The 19,352-nt window shown below is 43.9% G+C and overlaps 2 protein-coding genes across 3 annotated transcripts in view; both read right to left on the bottom strand.

Annotated features, from left to right (window-relative positions):
* Positions 1-9,882, bottom strand: part of kif3b (kinesin family member 3B) — an 11,306-nt gene extending 1,424 nt beyond the window's left edge. The window contains exons 1-8 of the mRNA XM_068733888.1: positions 9,800-9,882; positions 7,406-8,913; positions 7,111-7,212; positions 5,085-5,207; positions 4,562-4,680; positions 3,344-3,460; positions 2,608-2,713; positions 1,615-1,820 (exon numbers count right to left, since the gene is read on the bottom strand). Of these exons, the coding sequence (XP_068589989.1) occupies positions 1,615-1,820; positions 2,608-2,713; positions 3,344-3,460; positions 4,562-4,680; positions 5,085-5,207; positions 7,111-7,212; positions 7,406-8,809 (2,177 nt within the window). The 5' untranslated portion in view covers positions 8,810-8,913; positions 9,800-9,882. The remainder of the gene's footprint in view (positions 1-1,614; positions 1,821-2,607; positions 2,714-3,343; positions 3,461-4,561; positions 4,681-5,084; positions 5,208-7,110; positions 7,213-7,405; positions 8,914-9,799) is intronic.
* A 313-nt stretch (positions 9,883-10,195) lies between these two features.
* Positions 10,196-15,907, bottom strand: pofut1 (protein O-fucosyltransferase 1). Of its 2 annotated transcripts, none has more exons than XM_068733742.1 (7): positions 15,766-15,907; positions 15,155-15,276; positions 14,370-14,552; positions 14,005-14,117; positions 13,151-13,364; positions 11,694-11,936; positions 10,196-11,301 (listed from the first exon to the last, which is right to left on the bottom strand). In XM_068733742.1, the coding sequence occupies exons 1-7, from the start codon at positions 15,902-15,904 to the stop codon at positions 11,107-11,109; spliced, it is 1,209 nt and encodes a 402-aa protein (XP_068589843.1). In that variant the 5' UTR covers positions 15,905-15,907; the 3' UTR covers positions 10,196-11,106. The 2 variants fall into 2 exon arrangements, with proteins under 2 accessions (XP_068589843.1, XP_068589844.1); XM_068733743.1 differs by having other exon boundaries at positions 13,172-13,364.
* Positions 15,908-19,352: the final 3,445 nt, after the last annotated feature.

Below are 19,352 nucleotides of genomic sequence, written 5' to 3'. Positions count from 1 at the left end.
TTTGCAGGCCTCAGCTCGAATAAAGATAAGAAATACCTAATTAATTGTATAAAAAAAAAAAAAAAAATTAAATTTTTTTTTTTTTTTAATATATTTTTGAGATGAGAAAAATCATGGAACTATCAGAATACATGTTACTGGTTCACATAAGATAAGGATGGAACACAGCAGAACTTGGAAAACTCAAAAGCTCGATCTTGAAAAACAGCACTTTTAGGGTATTGTTTTTTGGAAAGTATGGGTATCCAAGACTTTTAATATGCTGGGCTCTTAGAACAACTGATATAGGCTCTATATACACAGCTATACATAGATACAGTGAAACATTTATGAAATATAGAGCATTTCAAATTAGAAAACTGATCAAATACTCCAATATTTGAATAAAAAAGTATTTTTTAAATTCAAAAACACTCTATATCACTTCTATGTATCACTCATGATGTTCATTGAATCAATAGACCGAAGATTGGACCTTTTTTGAGTGTTTTAAGCTCTTTCTATGCCCTTTTTAGTTATTTAGTTTAAGGTCAAATCCTGCTTCGACTCTCTGTTCAGGGCTGTATCTCAGCCCCCCCTTCTCCGATTTTCACCATTGAGACATCCTTCGAACCGTAGGAGCCAATAGAATTGCCTGGAATTGAAAGCTAGATGATTGACAGCACTATTAGCCAATAAAGCTCAAAAAGGTCCAGCTCTGAAATCTGATTTGCTGAGCTTCCAACCCTCTCAAGAATCCGAGGAGTGTCGGAGAGACACGAATCGAACGGATTCACACGGAGCACCAGCAGCTGGACAAACATGCGTTGGAAGTACGGAGATATTCCATTTTTTCGCTGAGATTCGACCAAAAGTAAGTACAATATTCGATGAAAGCTGTGTGACTTTTTGTGTTCGAAGCTGAATATCTCTGCGATGGTTTACCGGGGAGAGAAATGGAAACTATGTCCGTAATCTCCGTCAGGCGCTCGTGCTTTTTCATGCTGCATGTTCGTAGGTAGCACGTTGCTAACAGAGTGTAGCAGCTGTTTTCTCCGGTCTGTCCCAGTCATATCGAGTATGATTTATGATATTTTGTTATTTGTTTGCTTGGCTGATGGGAGATGTGTTTGTCTCATGTAGAAGTGACCTAGTTCATGTTGTTCCCAGGACGCTGAGGTTTCTGCAGAACTATAACATCACTATATTCGTTCTTCGTGGGTTCTCTGCCAGTTACTTTTAACACAAAACTCTCTAAGTTTTGATGTACTCTGCGTCCAAATGGGGGACCCTCGGGTGTATCTGGTTGTAATGATCATTAAAAAGCAGCATGTGTATGCATTCAGTAGCTAGCCTAGCATAGAACTGCTAACGCTAGATAATGATGTGCTAACTTACTCTGCTCATGATAGCTTCACGTTTAACCACGGCTAGGTCCAAATCTACTGAACCGGCCTGAAAAGAGTCTATGGAGCAGAGATGGATAATTGAAGGGTCGTGATCGCAGCTGGCCGATGCTACGCTATGATTGGCCAGCCTGTGTGTGAGGGGCGGGACTTAGCAAAGGGTCAATTCGAGCACCAGCCTAACCACAGTATATGCCACCTGACTTAATCTGTGGTCTTGACATCTTACCCGGACTTTGGTTTCTTGAGGCTGGCGCCTGGCGGCAGAGTTGATCCCAAGCTGCTGTGAAAGCCAGAGGCATCCACCTGGATCTCATCCTCGTCCCTAAGAGCGCTCTCCAGAGCCGCCGCCACCTTAGGGGCGATAACCGGCTCCTGATACTCTTTAGTGGTCCGAGCGGGCAGGTCCATGTCCAGCACCATGATGTTTTCAGCCTGAGAGGAACAGAGACAGACAATGCCGGTACGTTTTTATGTGTCAGTGATGAAGATGACCTCATTGTCAAAAGGCTGACGACAAGCATGTAAAAAATCTTGACGCCTCGAGTTTGACATTTTGGCTGTCACCATCTTGCAACCAGAAGTGAAGGGGGTGGAGCTATTTTTTGGGTGCCCAAAAAGATACATTTAACTTAAACCATGAAGTGAAAACACGCCATGAAAGGGTTAACGTTCTAAGAGGAAAATACAGACAACACCGCAGTAGAGACCTGTCAATTAAAAGGTAGCCCCGCCCTAAAGCATATTCTGCTTTATGGTCTATTTGACTCTGAATGGACCATCATTCACTAAATGAACATCATGCTGTATTGAAGAAGACTTGAAGCTAGAGACTGAGAACATAACATAAACTCATATTTACAATGTTTGCTGAGGTAATAAATCAAGAGAGAAGTAGAGTCATTTTCTCATAGACTTCAATACAAAGAGAGGAGTCGCCCCCTGATGGACATTAGACAGAATGCAAGGCACTTTCGCATTGGCTTCCCTTTTTATAGAAAGGAGGTTGATAAAAATGCATATATTTTATCTAAATAATTGAAAATATTGCATGTTATTATTGGAACAATTAGGGAAATGTTTAACATGACACCTACATGCATTCTGGATTCCTGTGCATTTTATAATGATTATTGATTAAATGTTCATAGCTTTGTTTAGTATAGAGTCTCTTGATGTGTGAACACATCAAAGTAAAGCGTGAGCAGGACATGCAGCTTACTTTGTATCTCATGTCAGGCCTCATCATCATGGCCGTGCGAGCATGGTGACTGAGAGGCCTCCTGTAGCCGACCGCAGACAAAGGCCGGCTCATCATCTGATGGTCACTGAAGCGGACACAGAGAATGAGACAGTGTGCAGCATTGTGGGAAGAATACATCTTAATGTATCATAACCGTTCTGTATTATAGAGGAAAAAGCATGGTACTGAGTATTTCAATTGAAGATTTCAAACCCATACATCTCTATAAACCTATCCACACCGAATCCAACAGTTTGCTGTTGCGCAGTGCTTTTCTTTTGCAGCCGTTTTGATTTCTGCGAATTTCAGATGCAGATAAAAAACAAGCCCAGAAACCAAATAATGACTTTTGTTCACATGATCAAAATATGTTCTCACTATGTCATAATTCTGTTCCTACCATCTCACAGCAATATGGATATTGATTTCACTAAATAAGGTCCTCTGTTGACAAACTAGATAAATAATATATAGACAACACAAGGGGAAGTACAGCCACTCCCCTGCTGGCTCTCATCTATTTAACATTACAAACATACTTCAAACACTGTGACAAATCATACCACACTTCACCTTTAAATACTTGATTTAAAAACCATGAAATATTCATTGACAATACAAGCTCCACATCCTATTTTAAAAAGCTTCTGTACAACACGTCAGATCCCTTCTAGCCGGATGCAAGGATGCATGCTGGGATTATTCTGTGACTTACTCCTCTATACGTGTGATGGGCCTCGTTTTCCAGTATTCGTCCTCCTCATCAAAGTAAGCCCGGTTGACTATTTTGTTCTTCTCCTCTAAGGGGATGAAGTTCTCGATGATCAAATGCCTGAAAGACAAACAAACAACTAGACAGGAGCAGGACACATGACAACACACCAGTTCAGTCCATCCTCAGATATCGAAAAACTCCCCGCAAAGAAAATTTGAACTGGAAAAAAGTAAGAAAGAAAGAGTGAAATAGAGGTCATGTGTGCAGAATGAACAACATAATTGAATTACAACATCGTCGATCCATATGACAAATGATACATATAATGACAATAGTTCACAAAAGTCACACAATGACAAACTAACTGATTGAGTCAGCGGTAGACAAGCAGCTGCTGTGTTCTGTGTGAAGCTAAATTCAGTTGTTTAGTCAAAGAAGTCTTGTGGCTTTGAAAAGAGCATACAGAGACAGAAATAACAGCTTCAGCTCCTCATCTGAAGAGCTGCTCGACATCAAGGTAAAGCGGAGAGATGTTTCTAAGTAGAGCGCACACTTCAACTGCTTCTGTGCTGGTACTCACGTCTGTTTCCTTACACAGAGGGCATTCCAACCGCCGTCTCCTGTACGCAATACACTCACTATTATGGCTCAAAATACAATTTCTGATTTGATTTTAATCAATTTATTTTTTCCTTAAAATAAGAACTAGGTCGACACGTGATCCGTACGGATCCCCCTCACGGTTCGGTACGCATGTGAACCGTTGATTAATGACAGTTTAATGTTAACTATCACAATGTGAAATAATCTTTTATTTCCTTATCAATTGAATTGTGTTCTATGGAAAAAAACAAACACTAATATGACTGTAACTAAAAGCAAACGGATAACATTTAGAATTGTTGATGGTTTACTGATTTCAGAGAGGTTGAAATGATTTTTTGGACGGTTGGAAAAACAAAAAGGTCTGGATCCTTGTAGAGTATTTTTTTAAACATTGTACTAAAGCTTGAACTTGAATTAACTGATCAAAATCTATTTATCGCTCAGCTCTAGTATTTCTGTATAAGAACCTCATACAACCACACCTAAAAAAAAAAAGGCTCCAGACTCTGCCTTTACGTCTGACAGCGTGGAATCAGACGCAGCTTGTTACAGTGAGCGCTCCCTCCTCACGATGGACAGAATACTGAGCAGCGTCTCATGCAGGCTCCGTACTTGAGTTTGAGGTCCCTGGTGAGCTCGTTCTGGGTCTGCTCCAGCTCCTGGCGCTCGTTGATGTGAGCCTCCTGGATGTCGTGGATTTCTGCCTTCACGGCCTGCAGCTTGGCGAACAGCTAGAAGACGGAGAAGGAGAGGAAGCCAGGGTTAGCTTAACGAAAGGACTTTTTAGAATATTACGCCTTACAATTTGGCTTAGACGCCTGACTGACATCATGAGGAGCAATGGATTATCCAGATAGACAAAAAAAAAAGCAAATAATGTATTCTTGCCTGATACTACCTGATGAAAGAGTACCTGATCTACTTACTGAAGTACTGAACAAATAAAACAGACCCGTGCTGTGTTGATGCCTTCACAAATCATCAAATGCACATTTATGCTAGCAGTGTATTTTTATGTACTCAGAATATATGAATTGATTACAGCGGCGAAGACTGGGGACGCGTGCAGCAAACAGTGTCTTGAGAGAGAGAGAGACAGCGATTAGCTGGCCCCACCCACGGGTGCTTCTGCTACCTTTTTCAGCTTCTTGGTTTTGATGTCGACCTCCTGCTGCAGAGAGCTGTAGGTCTCCTTCAGCTCCAGAGTCTCTTCGTCACGACTATCCATCTGCTGCTGCATCTCCCGCTCTCGCCGTTTCTGGAAACACAAGAAAGAAACGCGCACATTCGTAAATTGAAGCCTTGTTGCTGTGTGTGTGTGTGTGCGTGCGTGTGTGATGAGGCTACGTTGCAGATTGAAAGTGAGGTTGTTGTGAGTCAGTTGGGTAAGAGACGGTGTAAAGCTGGGAGCTCCAACGAGTAGCTAACCTTTGCCGAGTGGCTCGCTAAAGGTTCGAAGAACATGTAGGTCAATTTCATCACACAATGTCACTTTGTAAAGCTGTTTCAATCAGAGGATCGGCAGTCCGATCCCCGGCCTTCTCTGCTGGTCTCATGTCAATGTGTCCTTGAGCAAGACACTTAACCCCAAAATTGCTCCCGTAGCTGTGCCTACGGTGTGTAGATAGATACTGAATTGTAAGTCGCTTTGGATAAAAGCGTCTGCTAAATGACTATAATGTGATGTAATGTTTATATTTCTATCCAATCAAATTCACAGACATCGCGCCACCTTCTGACCTAAAATGATTATTTGCCAATCAGCTGTCAATAATACGAGTTACGCTGCTTTCATGTTGGGTTACATCAGCAATGTTAGAAGCCCAGCACGCGCACGCCAGATTTGACAACGACCACAGAAAAAAGCCAGGCCAAAAAACAAACAAAAAAAGAAGAGGTGTCTCATTTGCAGTCAGACGATAAATAAGTAACCGCGATCGCCACTTCACCAGAGACCACAGCGGCTTTTTTCACGGGACCGTCCGGCTTAGGTCACTCTACGAACAGAGATGATAACAACAGTTACAAGACAATGGTCTGTTTACCAAACTGACGAAAAAGGCCGACGCGGCAACGGAGACTGGGTTCCGTGGCACACATCTTAACGAAACAAATTGCCCGAAGTCTATGCCGGGACTGTAATAGAAGCCATCACTGTGGTGATGTTATTAAATGTTATTAACTGACTGTAGAAGTATGACAAATTATGTCTGCTACTGGCGATGTACAACTTGGTGCTGTGGGTAGCGCTCGGCAACTACCACCCCCCCCCCCCCCCCTGCTCTCTCTCTCCTCATTTCCCATAAGGCTGATTTAATAACTCTCACTGCATTAATATGATTGGTGCCTGTCCTATTTTAAGGTGTGGCTCTGGCTTTGGAATACGAAAAAAAAATCAAAAATCTGTTATAGTAGCTGGGAAAGTGAAGAGGACAAGCATGAATTCCATGTATTATATCTGAGAGCTCATGTTGTAGCTGCTCTAACAGATGCGTCCGGTCCCCCTCTCCTTTTGACAGATTTAAAATTTGAAATGAAGAACAATCAACAGCACACCGTCTCCTCTCAAACTCGCACCGTCTCATCCTCGCTACATTTAAAACTAGGGCTTCAACGGTTTCGGGCATCGGTGAACGGGGGTCACGGTCCGGTGCACGCAGACTACACGGTATACAGCATTTAGGCTGAATCGACGCCCGCGAGAGAAATAGATTACCAAAGTTGCCGACGGGAGAAATGTGACCTCAGACCTCAGTAAGAGGATTTTGTCCGTGACTCCTAAACCAGGTTGTGAACCGAACCGTGACTTTTACTGTGAGCGACTGTGAATCAGTGGTAGAGCAGGGTCGTCCTTCAATCAGAGGATCGGCTGTTCGATCCCCCGGTAGTCCCAGTTGACACTTAACCCCAAATTGATCCCGCAGGCTGTGCCGGTGTGAATGGTTAGTTAAGAGTCCTGATGAGCAGGTGGCACCTTGCATGGTAGCCGCTGTAATCAGTGTATGAATGGGTGAATGATGACATGTAGTGTTAAAGCTTCGAGTGGTCGAAAAGACTGGAAAAGTACAGTCCATTCTATGTACCGTTACACCCTTATTCAACACTATCCTGTCATCATTGATCACATGTTTGTTGCCTGACTAATCAAGAGTAAGGTATACCTGTTCAGCGATTTCCTGCCTCCTCAGCTCCAGCATTTTCTGTTGCTCGTTAGTGTGATCCACAATGTTCTTCCCCCCTACGAGGAGCTTACTCTCCATCGCCTGGATTGAGAAGAAAGAAAGAAAGATGAAACCACTTGAAGTCATGTTGTGGAGAAAAAGCATTTGCAACCTTTTGTTGAATCCGATGAAAGTAAATTTGAGTCTGTACTACACCTTCTCTTCAAATCACAAATCAATCCGATGCATACTTGATGTACAGAAACACACCCAGTGTGTGACAAAATCTGCTTACCTTCACTTTGGCTGCGAGCATCTCTCCGGCGTCCCTCTCCTTCTTCAGGTCTTCCATCTTCTTCTCTTTCTCTTTCAGCAGCAGAACTTTCTCCTCAGCCACCAGACTGTGATCCTCCATGATGGCCTTTCTCTCCCTCTCCAGTTTCTCCTGTTGCTCCCGCCAGTCCCCTTTGTCATCCCCGTCTTCTTCGTCGTCGTCCTCCGTCTCTCCGTCCTCCAGTTCCTCGCCATCGCTCCCTTCCCCGGCCCTCCTCCTCTGCCTCCGCTTTTTCTTCTTTCCCGAGCGCTTTTGCAGCTGCTCCTTCAGCCTGGCGATCTCCTCCTGAAACTCCCTGAGCAGGGCATCCTTGGGGTCCTCGTTGATGCGGGGTTTGTTCTTGATGTTCTTCGCCCTGTTGGAATAGCGCAGGGTTGTCAAGGTCTCCTCCACGTTGTAGGACGCCGGGCCGATGTTGGCGACCATGACCGTGCGGGCGTTGCCCCCCAGAGAGTCCTGCAGCAAGCGGGTGAGTTTGGAATCTCGGTAGGGGATGTGGCTGCTCCTGCCGTCCACCAGAGCCGATATGACGTTCCCCAGGGCCGAAAGGGACAGATTGATCTTCGTGGCTTCTTTAAGCCTCTCCCCCTGAGCACCAGTCTTGGTCTGGCGTTCACTGCCGGCTAAATCGACCAGGTTCAGTTTGCCAACTCTGATGTGGTTCTCCCCGTCGGCATCCAGCTCGCTGCACTCCACAGTGATGACAAAGATGGCGTGAGAACGGGAGCTGTGCTCGTTCATGTTGGTGGCACCCACCGAGCGATTCTGGTTGCCCACGTTCATGACATGTTCAATCTCCCGCACGCTCTTGGTGACAAATGATGAAAGGTCCTTAACGTACACACCGGTGTCAGGCCTCTCCCTGAGCTCCAGACGACGCGTCTGGTCTTTGGAGAGCAAGTCTTTGATCTCCTCTTGGTAAATTTCTAGATATGACGCTCTCACCAGGTACTGCTGATTCTGGGAGCGGGAAATGTGAGTGAAGATGTGCTCAAAGGAGTTAGGGATCACTCCCCTCCTCTCTATATCATTTCTCACCCCCTCCATAGTGTACGTTTTCCCTGTACCGGTCTGCCCATAGGCAAAAATGGTCCCGTTGAACCCAAGTAGAACCGAATCCACCAGGGGCCTGAAGGTTTCATCGTACAAATCTATTTGTTTGGAGTTCCAGTCGTAGACCGAATCAAAGGTGAAGATTTTGGGGTGGTCACTGGCCGAGGCCTCCTTGGGGTTCCTGACTAGAATTTGGCCCAATTTGACATCGACGGCGACCACCCTTCCAAACTTGGCGTCCCGCTCTTTTTCATTCATGGGGCGACAACGGACCACCACCTTGACCGACTCGGCGCTCCTGCTCTTGGACATGTTGCAGAGCGGCTGCCAGCCCACGCGGCTTGGCACTTTGTATGCTCTGTCCTCCAAGTGCAGCTTCAGGAGCAGTCCACCAAAACAAGGGCCCACATCAGAAACTGTTGGAGAAAACAGATTCAGTGATTAGTACCAACCTGCAACAGCAATTGTCATGGTGATTGAACACCTTGAAGGTTAATGCATCACACAGTTTTACATACAAAGTGGAAGTCTCATTTAAGCTCAATGTAATACAAAGCTATTGACAGACTTTGCCTATTACATAGCTGGCTAGTCTGACACCTGTACCCCAGTTCCATACTCCCTGGTATTTAATACCTGGACTTGGAAACACTAACATTGGATTTTTCCAGATGTCAAAAAACACACCACGACGTGCCCGAGAGCTAATTATGTTAAATGTAGTGGGTTCAAATGAATAACAAACAAACTAGAACAACAAGTTCAAAACGCTACTTGCCAACGGTGAGGAGCAGAAAATGACGTTAACGTTACACGCTGTTCTAGCTAACGTTACTATAGCTGTTAAGCTAACGTTAGCTAAATGAAACCTGTTAACAGGCAACTATAAACTTCTATCTTCACTTAAGACAGTCAACGTTGGAATTCCAGGAAATTAAGCGACAACCGCTGTGGGCACTCTGTCAGCGTTGTCATGTTGATAAACCGTGGTTTTAAATCTGCTCAATTCATGTTAGCATTCAAGAGTCTTCAAAGTAGCGGCTCAGCTAACCAACGTTAGCCTCTGCAGAATGCAGCCCATAACGAGCCCACAAGACCGGCCTAGCAACGACAAACACTGGGTAACCTAAGCTACAAGTCTGGTAGCATTACCTGGCTAACAGCTAGCAGCGAGCTCATACATCAATGAACCATACCGCCACATAAAAAAAACAAAAAACACATTGACGTTGGACGCATTGCACCCATGCGATATAAATACAGCTGTCCACCTGGCACACAGAATTGTCGTTAAAGATTTACCGTTGGCGAACGTTAGCTAATCCAAAACTCCCAGTCAGCCATTAGCCGCTGCTCATCCCCACAACGGTCCGGGTTACTTAGTTGCCAGATTCAAGTCCCGTATCCCTCTTCCCAAAGTGTACGTGTGAAATACATTAACACTATAAATAGTGAGCTTCTGAGTGAGCGTACGTATTACTGTTAAGCGGTTATTCCAGTCGCAAAATACGTAAAACTTAAACTGTGAATAACGAGGTGACGAGCCCCAACACATACATTATGAAGAATACAAATGCAAGGGGTCCTGCATATCTGGCAACCAAGTCCCGACGAGTCTCTCCCACATAGCTTAGTATATCAGCTGATTCAACTGTACTCACAGCTAAGCTTCAGTCAGGGAGGTAAACAGGCGGTTGGTTAAATAAAAATGAGTGTGCATCACTTTATTGGTGAAAAACATTATAGAAACCATTCAACTTCAACGTTAGTGCATTCACTGCTTTCACACAGAAGAACACAATTAGCTTGCCAAACATCCCCACTTGCATTTAATCAATTCAGCCTGTGCAAATCAACTCTTTGTCTCCCCCAAAACATTCATTCACATTCACTGAATAACAATACTCTCCCCTCAACATTCAGTACAGGGCTCCGCACATTTCCATCAGTTTTTTTGGTCCTGATAAATTGAGAGGTGGAGAGACGGTCTCCTTTTTCCTCCCTATAATTAGTATGTGCAGGAGGATCAGTTTACTGTGCTCTCCTCGGAATGGAGGGCAGAGAGGAAAAGAAAGAGTGAGCTGGAAAAAGCAAGGAGGGATGGAAAGGTGGGGGAGAGAAAGAGAAGAGGGCAAAAGAGCGAGGGAGAACATGATCGCTGGCACTGAAGTTCTTTTCCAGGGTTCACCGGAGCTCCTGCTAACATGTCGGGATTGCAAAACACGGTTGCAGCCGCGGAGTGTGGCAGCAGCTAATAGAAATGAGATTGGGAAAAGTTGTGTTTCCGTGAAAGAAAGAAAAAAAACTGTCTTCAGTATAGTGAACACAAGCAGGTAGAAGTCAAGTCTTGGAAACACATTAATACTGGATTTTCAAGCAGGGAACAGACAAAAATAAAGTGTCCATGTCACAGCCTTGACACGGCTGCATCATATTTCATAAGCCCTTCCTCCTTTCTCATGGATTAAAACCCATTCTAAAATAGGACGGGCCTTCACGGACCATCACGTCACGTGGAAATATTCTCTGCCTTCCGCTCCCTCGCCCTCGCCTCTTCGTGACGGCCCTCCGGCGTTAGCGTCCAGAGGGCGACCGCGACCCCCTCGTGCTCAGAGTTCTTCTCTGTGATTGGATATCCCGGGCTTGTCCATGCCAAAGAAGGAGGACGGGAGGCCGCGGACGTCCCGCTCTCTCTTCACAAAGGCGGAGAAGGAGGAGACGCAGTTGCCGATGAAGTGGTCGGCCCGGCCTAAGATGTACAGGTCCATTTGGGCCGAGTCTGGATCAAGGCTCACCACCTTCACCTGAAAAGCCAGGATGAAAAAAAACAGATGAACAACCAGGCGGGGAAATACAATATTGATTTCTTAATTCTTGACAATTCTTTAAAAATGCTCGGTGGGGGGAAAAAACACTTTCCTGGCAGTAAAATATTCATTTCTGACATTGTGTTTACAGGAAGGGGATTCTGGCTTCGGCTCTTATGGGTTAACGCAGGTTAACCTTTAAATGCATCTGTAAAGTATCTAAAGAATTTGCTAATTGTGACAGAACCTGTTTTTCCAGATTGTGCTACAGCAATCAAGCCAGTCAAAATGTAGCTAACCAGTTCAGGTTGCATTTAAGGTGATGACAGGAACGAACAGGGGCAGAATGTAAAGCAACTCATGACATCACAGAGGCTTTACAAACCCACCTTGCCCTTCAGGAGCTTTTCAATTTCCCTGCTGTGGGACTTGGAGTCGGTGGCGATGTAGACGGAGCGGGCCGCGGTCCTCTTCGCCCACAGCTTGACGGCCCTGCGGATCTCCCCCAGGTCAGGGAGGCACATGGGCGCGGTGAGGGGCAAGGCGGTCTGGCGGTTGTAGCCGACGCACTGCGGAGAGGCCATGAAGTGAGGCCCTGCTTCACCGCTCGTCAGCATCTTGCAGGCATTTTGCTGCGCGGGTGGAATGACGAGAACAGTATTTAGATGAGACGAGATGACGAATAGGAATAAAGACTCGGTGCTCTCTCCTACTTTTGTTTTCTGTTGTTTTATTCAGTTTTCCGCTGTCCTTCTCCGACCCTGGCTTGGTGAGCACATCCATGATAGTACGCATGATAGTCTCCATCTAACCAAGGGCGGAGTGTTCCTACTTTATTCTGGTCGGTGTTTACATCCCACCTGTGTTACAACCAGTGTGCAAAATATGGGAGGTCTCTGACACATCAGAAACCATCAATAGGAAAAAGTTGGTGGGTCTCTAAAATCATAACACAGTTATTTGTCACTTCCAATTGTCACTAAGATGTATTTTACAAGCTTACTAATGCCCAGCAGCTTTCATCATTCTAACTGCAAAAACATTCATTCACAAACATGAACAGTGGCAGCGAGAGACGATTTTCCACCGTAAATTGACACAGCCAGCCAGAGCCGCAACGGGTTGAGCGAAGAGAGTCTTTCTTGTTTGTGGACCTAGATGGACCCCCCCCCCCACCCACCAAATGTGGATTCATCCGCCGTGGAAAATAGTCCCCAACAAATGCACCATTTCCTGCTGACTGAGTGACGTTCGATTAACAACTACGGCGACCAGCTGTTTGAGGAAAAGACTTTCCCACAAATGAAACTATGCATCTGTGAGGTGAACCAATGAGCTCGGAGGCGAGAGCTACAGACGGGGCGGAGACAGTCATACCAAGTATTGAGAGACCGCAAAACACGTTTGTAGGTTTCGATTCTTTCATTGGATTTATCTATTATGTATTATGATTATGTATTAAGAGAGACAGCCTTGTGATGGTGTTTGTTTAGGTGCAGGTATACAGGCGTGGACTGAGTGACGGAGCTGATTTCCTGGGGAATGCAGAAATGCGACGTAGGGCTGCAACTGACGATTACACACTTAAAGACATTGCTGTCAAAGAGGAGTCAAGAAACCAGAAAATATTTACATTTAAGAAGCCGGAATCAGAGAATCTTCTCTTTAAAAAATGACTCAAACTGAATAATCAATGAGCAAAATAGTTGGAAATGAATTGAATAATTGACAACTAATTGATGAATCGCTGCAGATCTAATGTGACATCTCTGTGTGAACAGATATGTGATTGTCTGTGTGTGAGAATATGAGACACACAGAGAGAGAAGACGAATCCCTCACTCACAAGTCGGGAAGCATTTCTCACCCAGTCGACGCCAATCCTCAAGTGAATGCCGACGTACGGCCTGGTCAGCAGGGCGGCGATGTGCTTTTCTCCCTCCTCCACCATCTGGTCCGACCACACCACGTAGCGCTGCAGGCCCACGTGCTCCTCCATCACCGGGAACTGAGCGGGAGCGCCAGGCAGCGCCAGGACAGGGTGCTTCGAGGGAGGGAACCTGATGGAACAGGAGGAGACGTGAGGACAATCTGTCTGCTGAAGGGATGGGCTGGATGTTTTGTAGCGGGGGTGCATGAGGTACTGTTCCAGAGTCAGCGTATTACCTTCAGTAGGTGGCGTTTGGAGAAACAGACAGGAGCACCAGCACTGGAGCAAAGCAATGTGCTGCTGTGGACGTATTTTAGACACCTTAAAAAAATGTTTACATATATATAAATATAGTGTAGCTATAAATATACTATATATATATATATATATATATATATATATATAGATAGCATACACTTCAACTGATATTGATTCTAAAATTGTGTCTAAAATACATCCACAGCAGTACATTGCTTTGCTCCCGTGCTGGTGCTCCTGTCTGTGTATTGAAACTGGCCACACTGTAGTAAAACACTGACTATGGAGAAGAACCTCAGACAACCCCACTTCAAATAATCCGCACTATCCCTTTAACAACTTCAAAGGAGGCACTACGTGTCATGAAAAACAAAAAGAAAACCTCAGAAACATCTTCAGTCGGTCAATCGTTAAGTTTAATTAAGGGCAGCATTGCTGCTCATGAAGCTGCAGTATTCTTTACGTCATCTCTGACCTTCTTAAATGTGTCTACAGCACAGTGGGGCACTCACTTCTTCATCCAATGAGGTTGGTGGTGGGCACTAAAGGAAATACCAGCAAACAAGACGGACGCGTCGAAGTCCACGCCGACGTGGTCCCAGAACGGACCAAACGGGTTCCCGTCCTGAAAGGGAATCAGAACCACCCGTTCATAACAGAGCAGTGAAACTGTGACCCATCATCACGGCGATAAGGTCGGTTTATGGGCCACCAGAGGGCAGCATTTCACCATCACCCTTTCACATGCACATTTGCTTTTAAATGAAGCTCATTTTATGCTTCTCTACTTTCACTCGCTATCTCACATCTGTCGGGAAAGAGAAACGATGCACAGACCATCTGAGAATCAAGAGTTACAATCTGCTCAGTTAATCACCTTCATGGGGCAGGACTTCTTGTCCGCACTCCGCTGCGCAGCGGTCTCAAAGCAGTAGGCTTTCCTCTGTATTGGAGGCCAGTGTTTGGGCGCCAGCTTCTCCATGAAGTCCTCCAAACTGACCACGCGGTGGTAGGCGGACAAGGCCTCCAGCTGGAAGAACTCACTGTAGGGAACGTGGACCTGAATAGAGCAGGAAAGAAAAAGAATGGAGTGAGACTGACTTGAAATTAACTACATTGTGTTCCTTTAGTCTAGGGCTGCAACAAACAATTATTTTCATTATGGATTAATTTGCTGATTATTTTCCAGATAAATTGTCTGTCCCAGTTTCTCAAAAGTCCAAAGGTGATGTCTTTAAATGTCCTGCTTTGTCAGTCCAAAACCCAAAGACATTAATTTTAATGTGATATGAAACAGCATTTTCTGCTCTTTTTGCATGAAAAAATTACATTAATGATTAATCGATTCTCAACATAGTTGGCTATTATGTTTCTGTACATCGACTAATCAATTATGCGACTTTTCCTTGCAGCTCCACGTTAGACTCGATTCTGAGTTTTTGTTTTATTCCAATTCATATCTTAAATTGTTGTCATATTTTTCTTATAGTATTTGCTTCAAGCCCAGCTCCTTTCTAAAACAAATTATTTATATGACTTGGCTGCTGTAACGCTGAAAATCTCTCTTTGGAACTAATGAAATACTCAATCAATCTACGTCATCATCACATTGGGTGACAGGTGGTCAGTGTCGGTCGCTCACGGCTCTCTGACTGTACTCACATTGGTGTAAGGGGGTGTGTGGTGGCGGTACACTATCCAGGGAGGGACCGCCAGGGTTCGGTTCAACATCTTCGCAAAGGCGAGAGATCCCAGGAAGTGATCTGCCTGGTTCCCAAAGCGACCTGAACAATAACAGCACTTTATGCTCTGTTACGACAGTAACGTTATACTGCTTCCTCATGACAAGAAAAGAGCAACAGTAACTGGAGGGAAGGTGGGCTACCACCGTATTATACCACGCTATAACTAATGAGTAGTTTGCTAACACGGAGTAGCAACAGCTGTAGTTCATTTAAGTTAAGCCCCTAGTTAGTCCTCAGCTCGACTCAGTTAGCTGCTAACAAGCTAACTCACTGTTGCATCTCCTCTGACGTTACGTGTTCAAATGTTTTTAAAGTTCATATTGTTTTAAACATAAGGTCCTCTCTACTGAACTCCGAGCACAGGTCAACGTAGGTCTGGGTTCATATTTACGAAATAAGTAATTATGCCGATAAAAAAAAATTCACTCTCAACTTATGAATGAGTGAAGTTTTGAATTCGCTAGCTTTTCTCTTTTGGTACATCACAATATACATAAATCGAAGTGTCAGCTCCAAAGAATGAATTACCCATGCACGGGCAGTACAAAACGTAGCCGTTCTGATCCCACGTCAGTTCTTCGGCAAAAGTCCGACATGGTTGGAGCAGAAGGGATAAAAGTAAACTCGTTAGTGTAAGAGTATGACGTGCTTGTTGTTTAACCGCCATTGTGGTTCATTTTACGTCCCAGAATGCACTAGGGTTCAGTCCTCTTCTTCTTTGGGTTTAATAAGGAGTTCATAACGCGCATCGAATACGTCTACTTCCGCCCACTGTACCGGAGGTGGTACGTCGCGTGAGTGTGGTGGGATGTGTGTGTTTTGTTTTTGTTTTTTTTATTTAGCACAAGGAAAATATTCCAAACACGACAGGGAATTAATATAAAAAGATGAAGGATAGGATTCAATCAACAATGGAGGAGATGATGTAACAACCTAGAGGTAGCGACCATTATTTTGAAAATAGAAAAAAATATGTAATTTTAAAAAAGCAACAAAAAAGAGAGTGAAATAATCAGGTAAACAGACGGACGGCACACAGGTGAATATGTTTTTATTAGCCTTTATATTAATTTTCCACATATAATTCAGCGACTTAAAGTAGTTATCAAAATTATAAATGACAAAAAAATGGAATGGTATCCATCTTTAATAACAAAATATTAATATCAGACCAAAACAAATTAGCGAATGAACATTTAAAAAATAAATGGTATATATCTTCAGCCTCTGAAAAACAATGATGCGAGAATTTGCTTCTAATTTAAAGAGTGTGGTATGTGTATGGTACTTTGCATACATTTTTGTATCAATGAACCCTCAACACTAAAATGTAGCTATTACCTAGTATCACTACTTGTTTGTTCAGCTTTCTGCTGCTTTCTTCCACTTTCTCCATGTAACAGGTTGTCCAGTGTTTGTCATTCAGCGCATTGCAACAGTGCAACTACTGAAGAATTGAGTGGTTTTATATTTGTATAGGCTGTAATAGAACAGGATGGCCTTTAAAACCTCTGCTAACCATGGTTTCAAATCTTAAATACATTGAATATTAGTCACTAATATGTAACATTGAAAGTTAAAGTTGGGATAAAAAAAAAGTCTTTCTTGGGTCTTATTTATTTGGAGTTCAACACTCAAAAACTGGGTGTGGTTTGATCAGATTGAATTGGTCTGGCAATGTTGGTCAGACTAAATTGCCATTTTGTATCACTTTATTCATTTAAAACTGAAGTAGCCAAAACTGTTCTGACTTTGGAAATTTGTTTTTTTCATTGCTAACATGCTAACTGAAGATTTCATAGAATAAATAAATAACCATAAATAATATATGTATTTCCCATTATCGGCCGATAACTTATCTGCTATAATTTTATCATCAGAACAATACGTGATAGTATAAATCTCTCATAATCAACCAAATACATATCATGTATCCATAAACACAGTAATAATCTTACAGTGTGGAGATGCAATGCAAAAATTGCAGCAAGATTCTGAGCATTGTAGAGCAATACTATGTAGGAAATGAAAAATACAAAATGAGGGTGCAAGGTGGGGGGGGGGGGGGGGGGGGGGGGGCAAGCTCATCTCCACCGTGGCTATCTTTTAGTTTTTTATTTCATAACAAAATGAAAAGCTTATTTTACATATGCTTTAATGCATACATATGCTGCAAACACAAGTATTGTTGATCAGTCCAACACGTTGAATAGCTTGCAGCTACAGACGCAGTGGGTGTTTCGGTTTAATGTGTGACCGTGTTAACTGGTTGACTCCAGGCCGAATGCGTCGTGGTTTCCTGTAGTGACGGCAGCATCTGTTAAAAGCAACAAGAGAACATGGATGTGTCCTTGTAAAAGCCCTCAGTCAATTTTAAAGACACACTCATCTGTGTTTGTTATATGACAGCCATTGAGTTACTATGGGCAACCACGGACGCGTTCGGCTGATAGTCACCAGTCACCAGGTCACTCTTTAACCTGAAACACCTGTTGCTCCTGTATTCTGAATCCTCTAGAACTTGAGTCCGCTGTCGGAATATCGACTCTGACAACCGAACGTGCAACAACCAGACATTTTGATGCTGCAACAGTTTCAATTTAACGTTTAAAGCACTCTAACTTCGTCTGGACGGCTAAGGCAAAACATGCACAAGCATATTTCAGCTTTACGATATGACCAAAATCTTTTATCGCAATATTGGTCATATCTCGGTCACGGTATATATCACGATGTAGCACATTTTTCTGGTAATCTCATAAATAAATAGTCCATATGAAATAATCACACTCTCGTGTGAGTGAAATGCTTTAAAAAGAATGAAAAGTACTGAGTATTTTCTCAACTGTTTAAGAATCGGAGTGCAATCGGATTTTCTGAGAAATCTGAGTCACTATGTGCTGGTTATTATTGATGTGGATGACATAATTATGTCACAATATCTCTATACACAATTTCATCGCGATACGATTCCATTGAAGGACGACAGATTATCTCATTGAATTATCGCCCGGCCCCTAATACAGACATTTGACCTTCCTGCTTTGCCTCGGGATTCCCCATCTGGAAGACCGACCAGAGCTGATGATACAGGAGCAATCCTCCTCACACGTGTGTGCTCAACATGCCCAAACCCAGCGTGCAACACGTGGCCTGGATGCGGCCTCCGACTCTCTGCCAGCCTGCCTGGTTCTTCTGAACGGAGCGATAATTGCTTAAACGTGTCCCATTGAAGAGATCATTTATCGGCTGCGGGTTATGCGGCCACCACGATCTGCCGGCAAGTTGTAGTTCATTATCGCTCCAAGGACAACCGAAAGTCGACGGTGATAGCAGAATGTTACGATCTAACAAATAACACATGGGGAAAAAGTGAAAAGGGTGCTTCTTAAGGGCTGTGGAGATCATTTTTCTCAATTCAAACCATAACCCGTGACTTTTTTTTGGTTGTTGTTGCCACTTCTTCACAATGAGCAGTTGGAGACGTTTTTCTACTCGGGCCCTTTTTGCTTTGAAGGATTCCCTAATCCCTCCACATCCTCCGGTTCAGCCAACCCCGTCGGACGTATTCTCTCTCTTTGTGTTCGATCACTTTTTCTTTTCTCTCTTCGATGCTCGACAGCTGGCCTCTCTCTCTCTCTCTCTCTCTCTCCCCTTCTCTTCCTGTGTCGTTCCCCGCTCCTCCCCCATCCCTTGAACGCACACTGTTTCTCATTGTTGGAGATGACAGCGATGATAACAATGCAAAAGGAGCCACAACTCACGGCGCGGGGGTGTAGGAGGAGAAGACCAGGAGGTTGGAGGGTGGGGGGGCTTCCTTCAGGTGAACAAATGATAAAGTGCACACCTTACTTTACTGAATTCTCCCCATTGTTATTGGATATTTATGGCATATATATGGAGTCTGAATGGTAGTAAATGATCTTATTATACAGCTTGAAGTTGTACATTTTTTTTGGCACACTTCTGACTCACAGTCCTGTGTTCTAACGATCTCATTTCCCTTTTTTGATCTACAAGTTCCTCACGCACATAACACTTTACTTTAGGAAGCTGCGGAAGCGCCCCCCCCCCCTCAACTTTGTGCCTATGTGGCCTTTAAGGAGATGGAAAGA

Source organism: Cebidichthys violaceus, unplaced genomic scaffold (genome assembly GCF_023349555.1).
Source record: "Cebidichthys violaceus isolate CVI_PGR_0920_01 unplaced genomic scaffold, fCebVio1.0.p SCAF_6, whole genome shotgun sequence".
NCBI classification, from domain to species: Eukaryota; Metazoa; Chordata; class Actinopteri; order Perciformes; family Stichaeidae; genus Cebidichthys; species Cebidichthys violaceus.
This window is presented reverse-complemented; position numbering and strand designations above follow the sequence as displayed.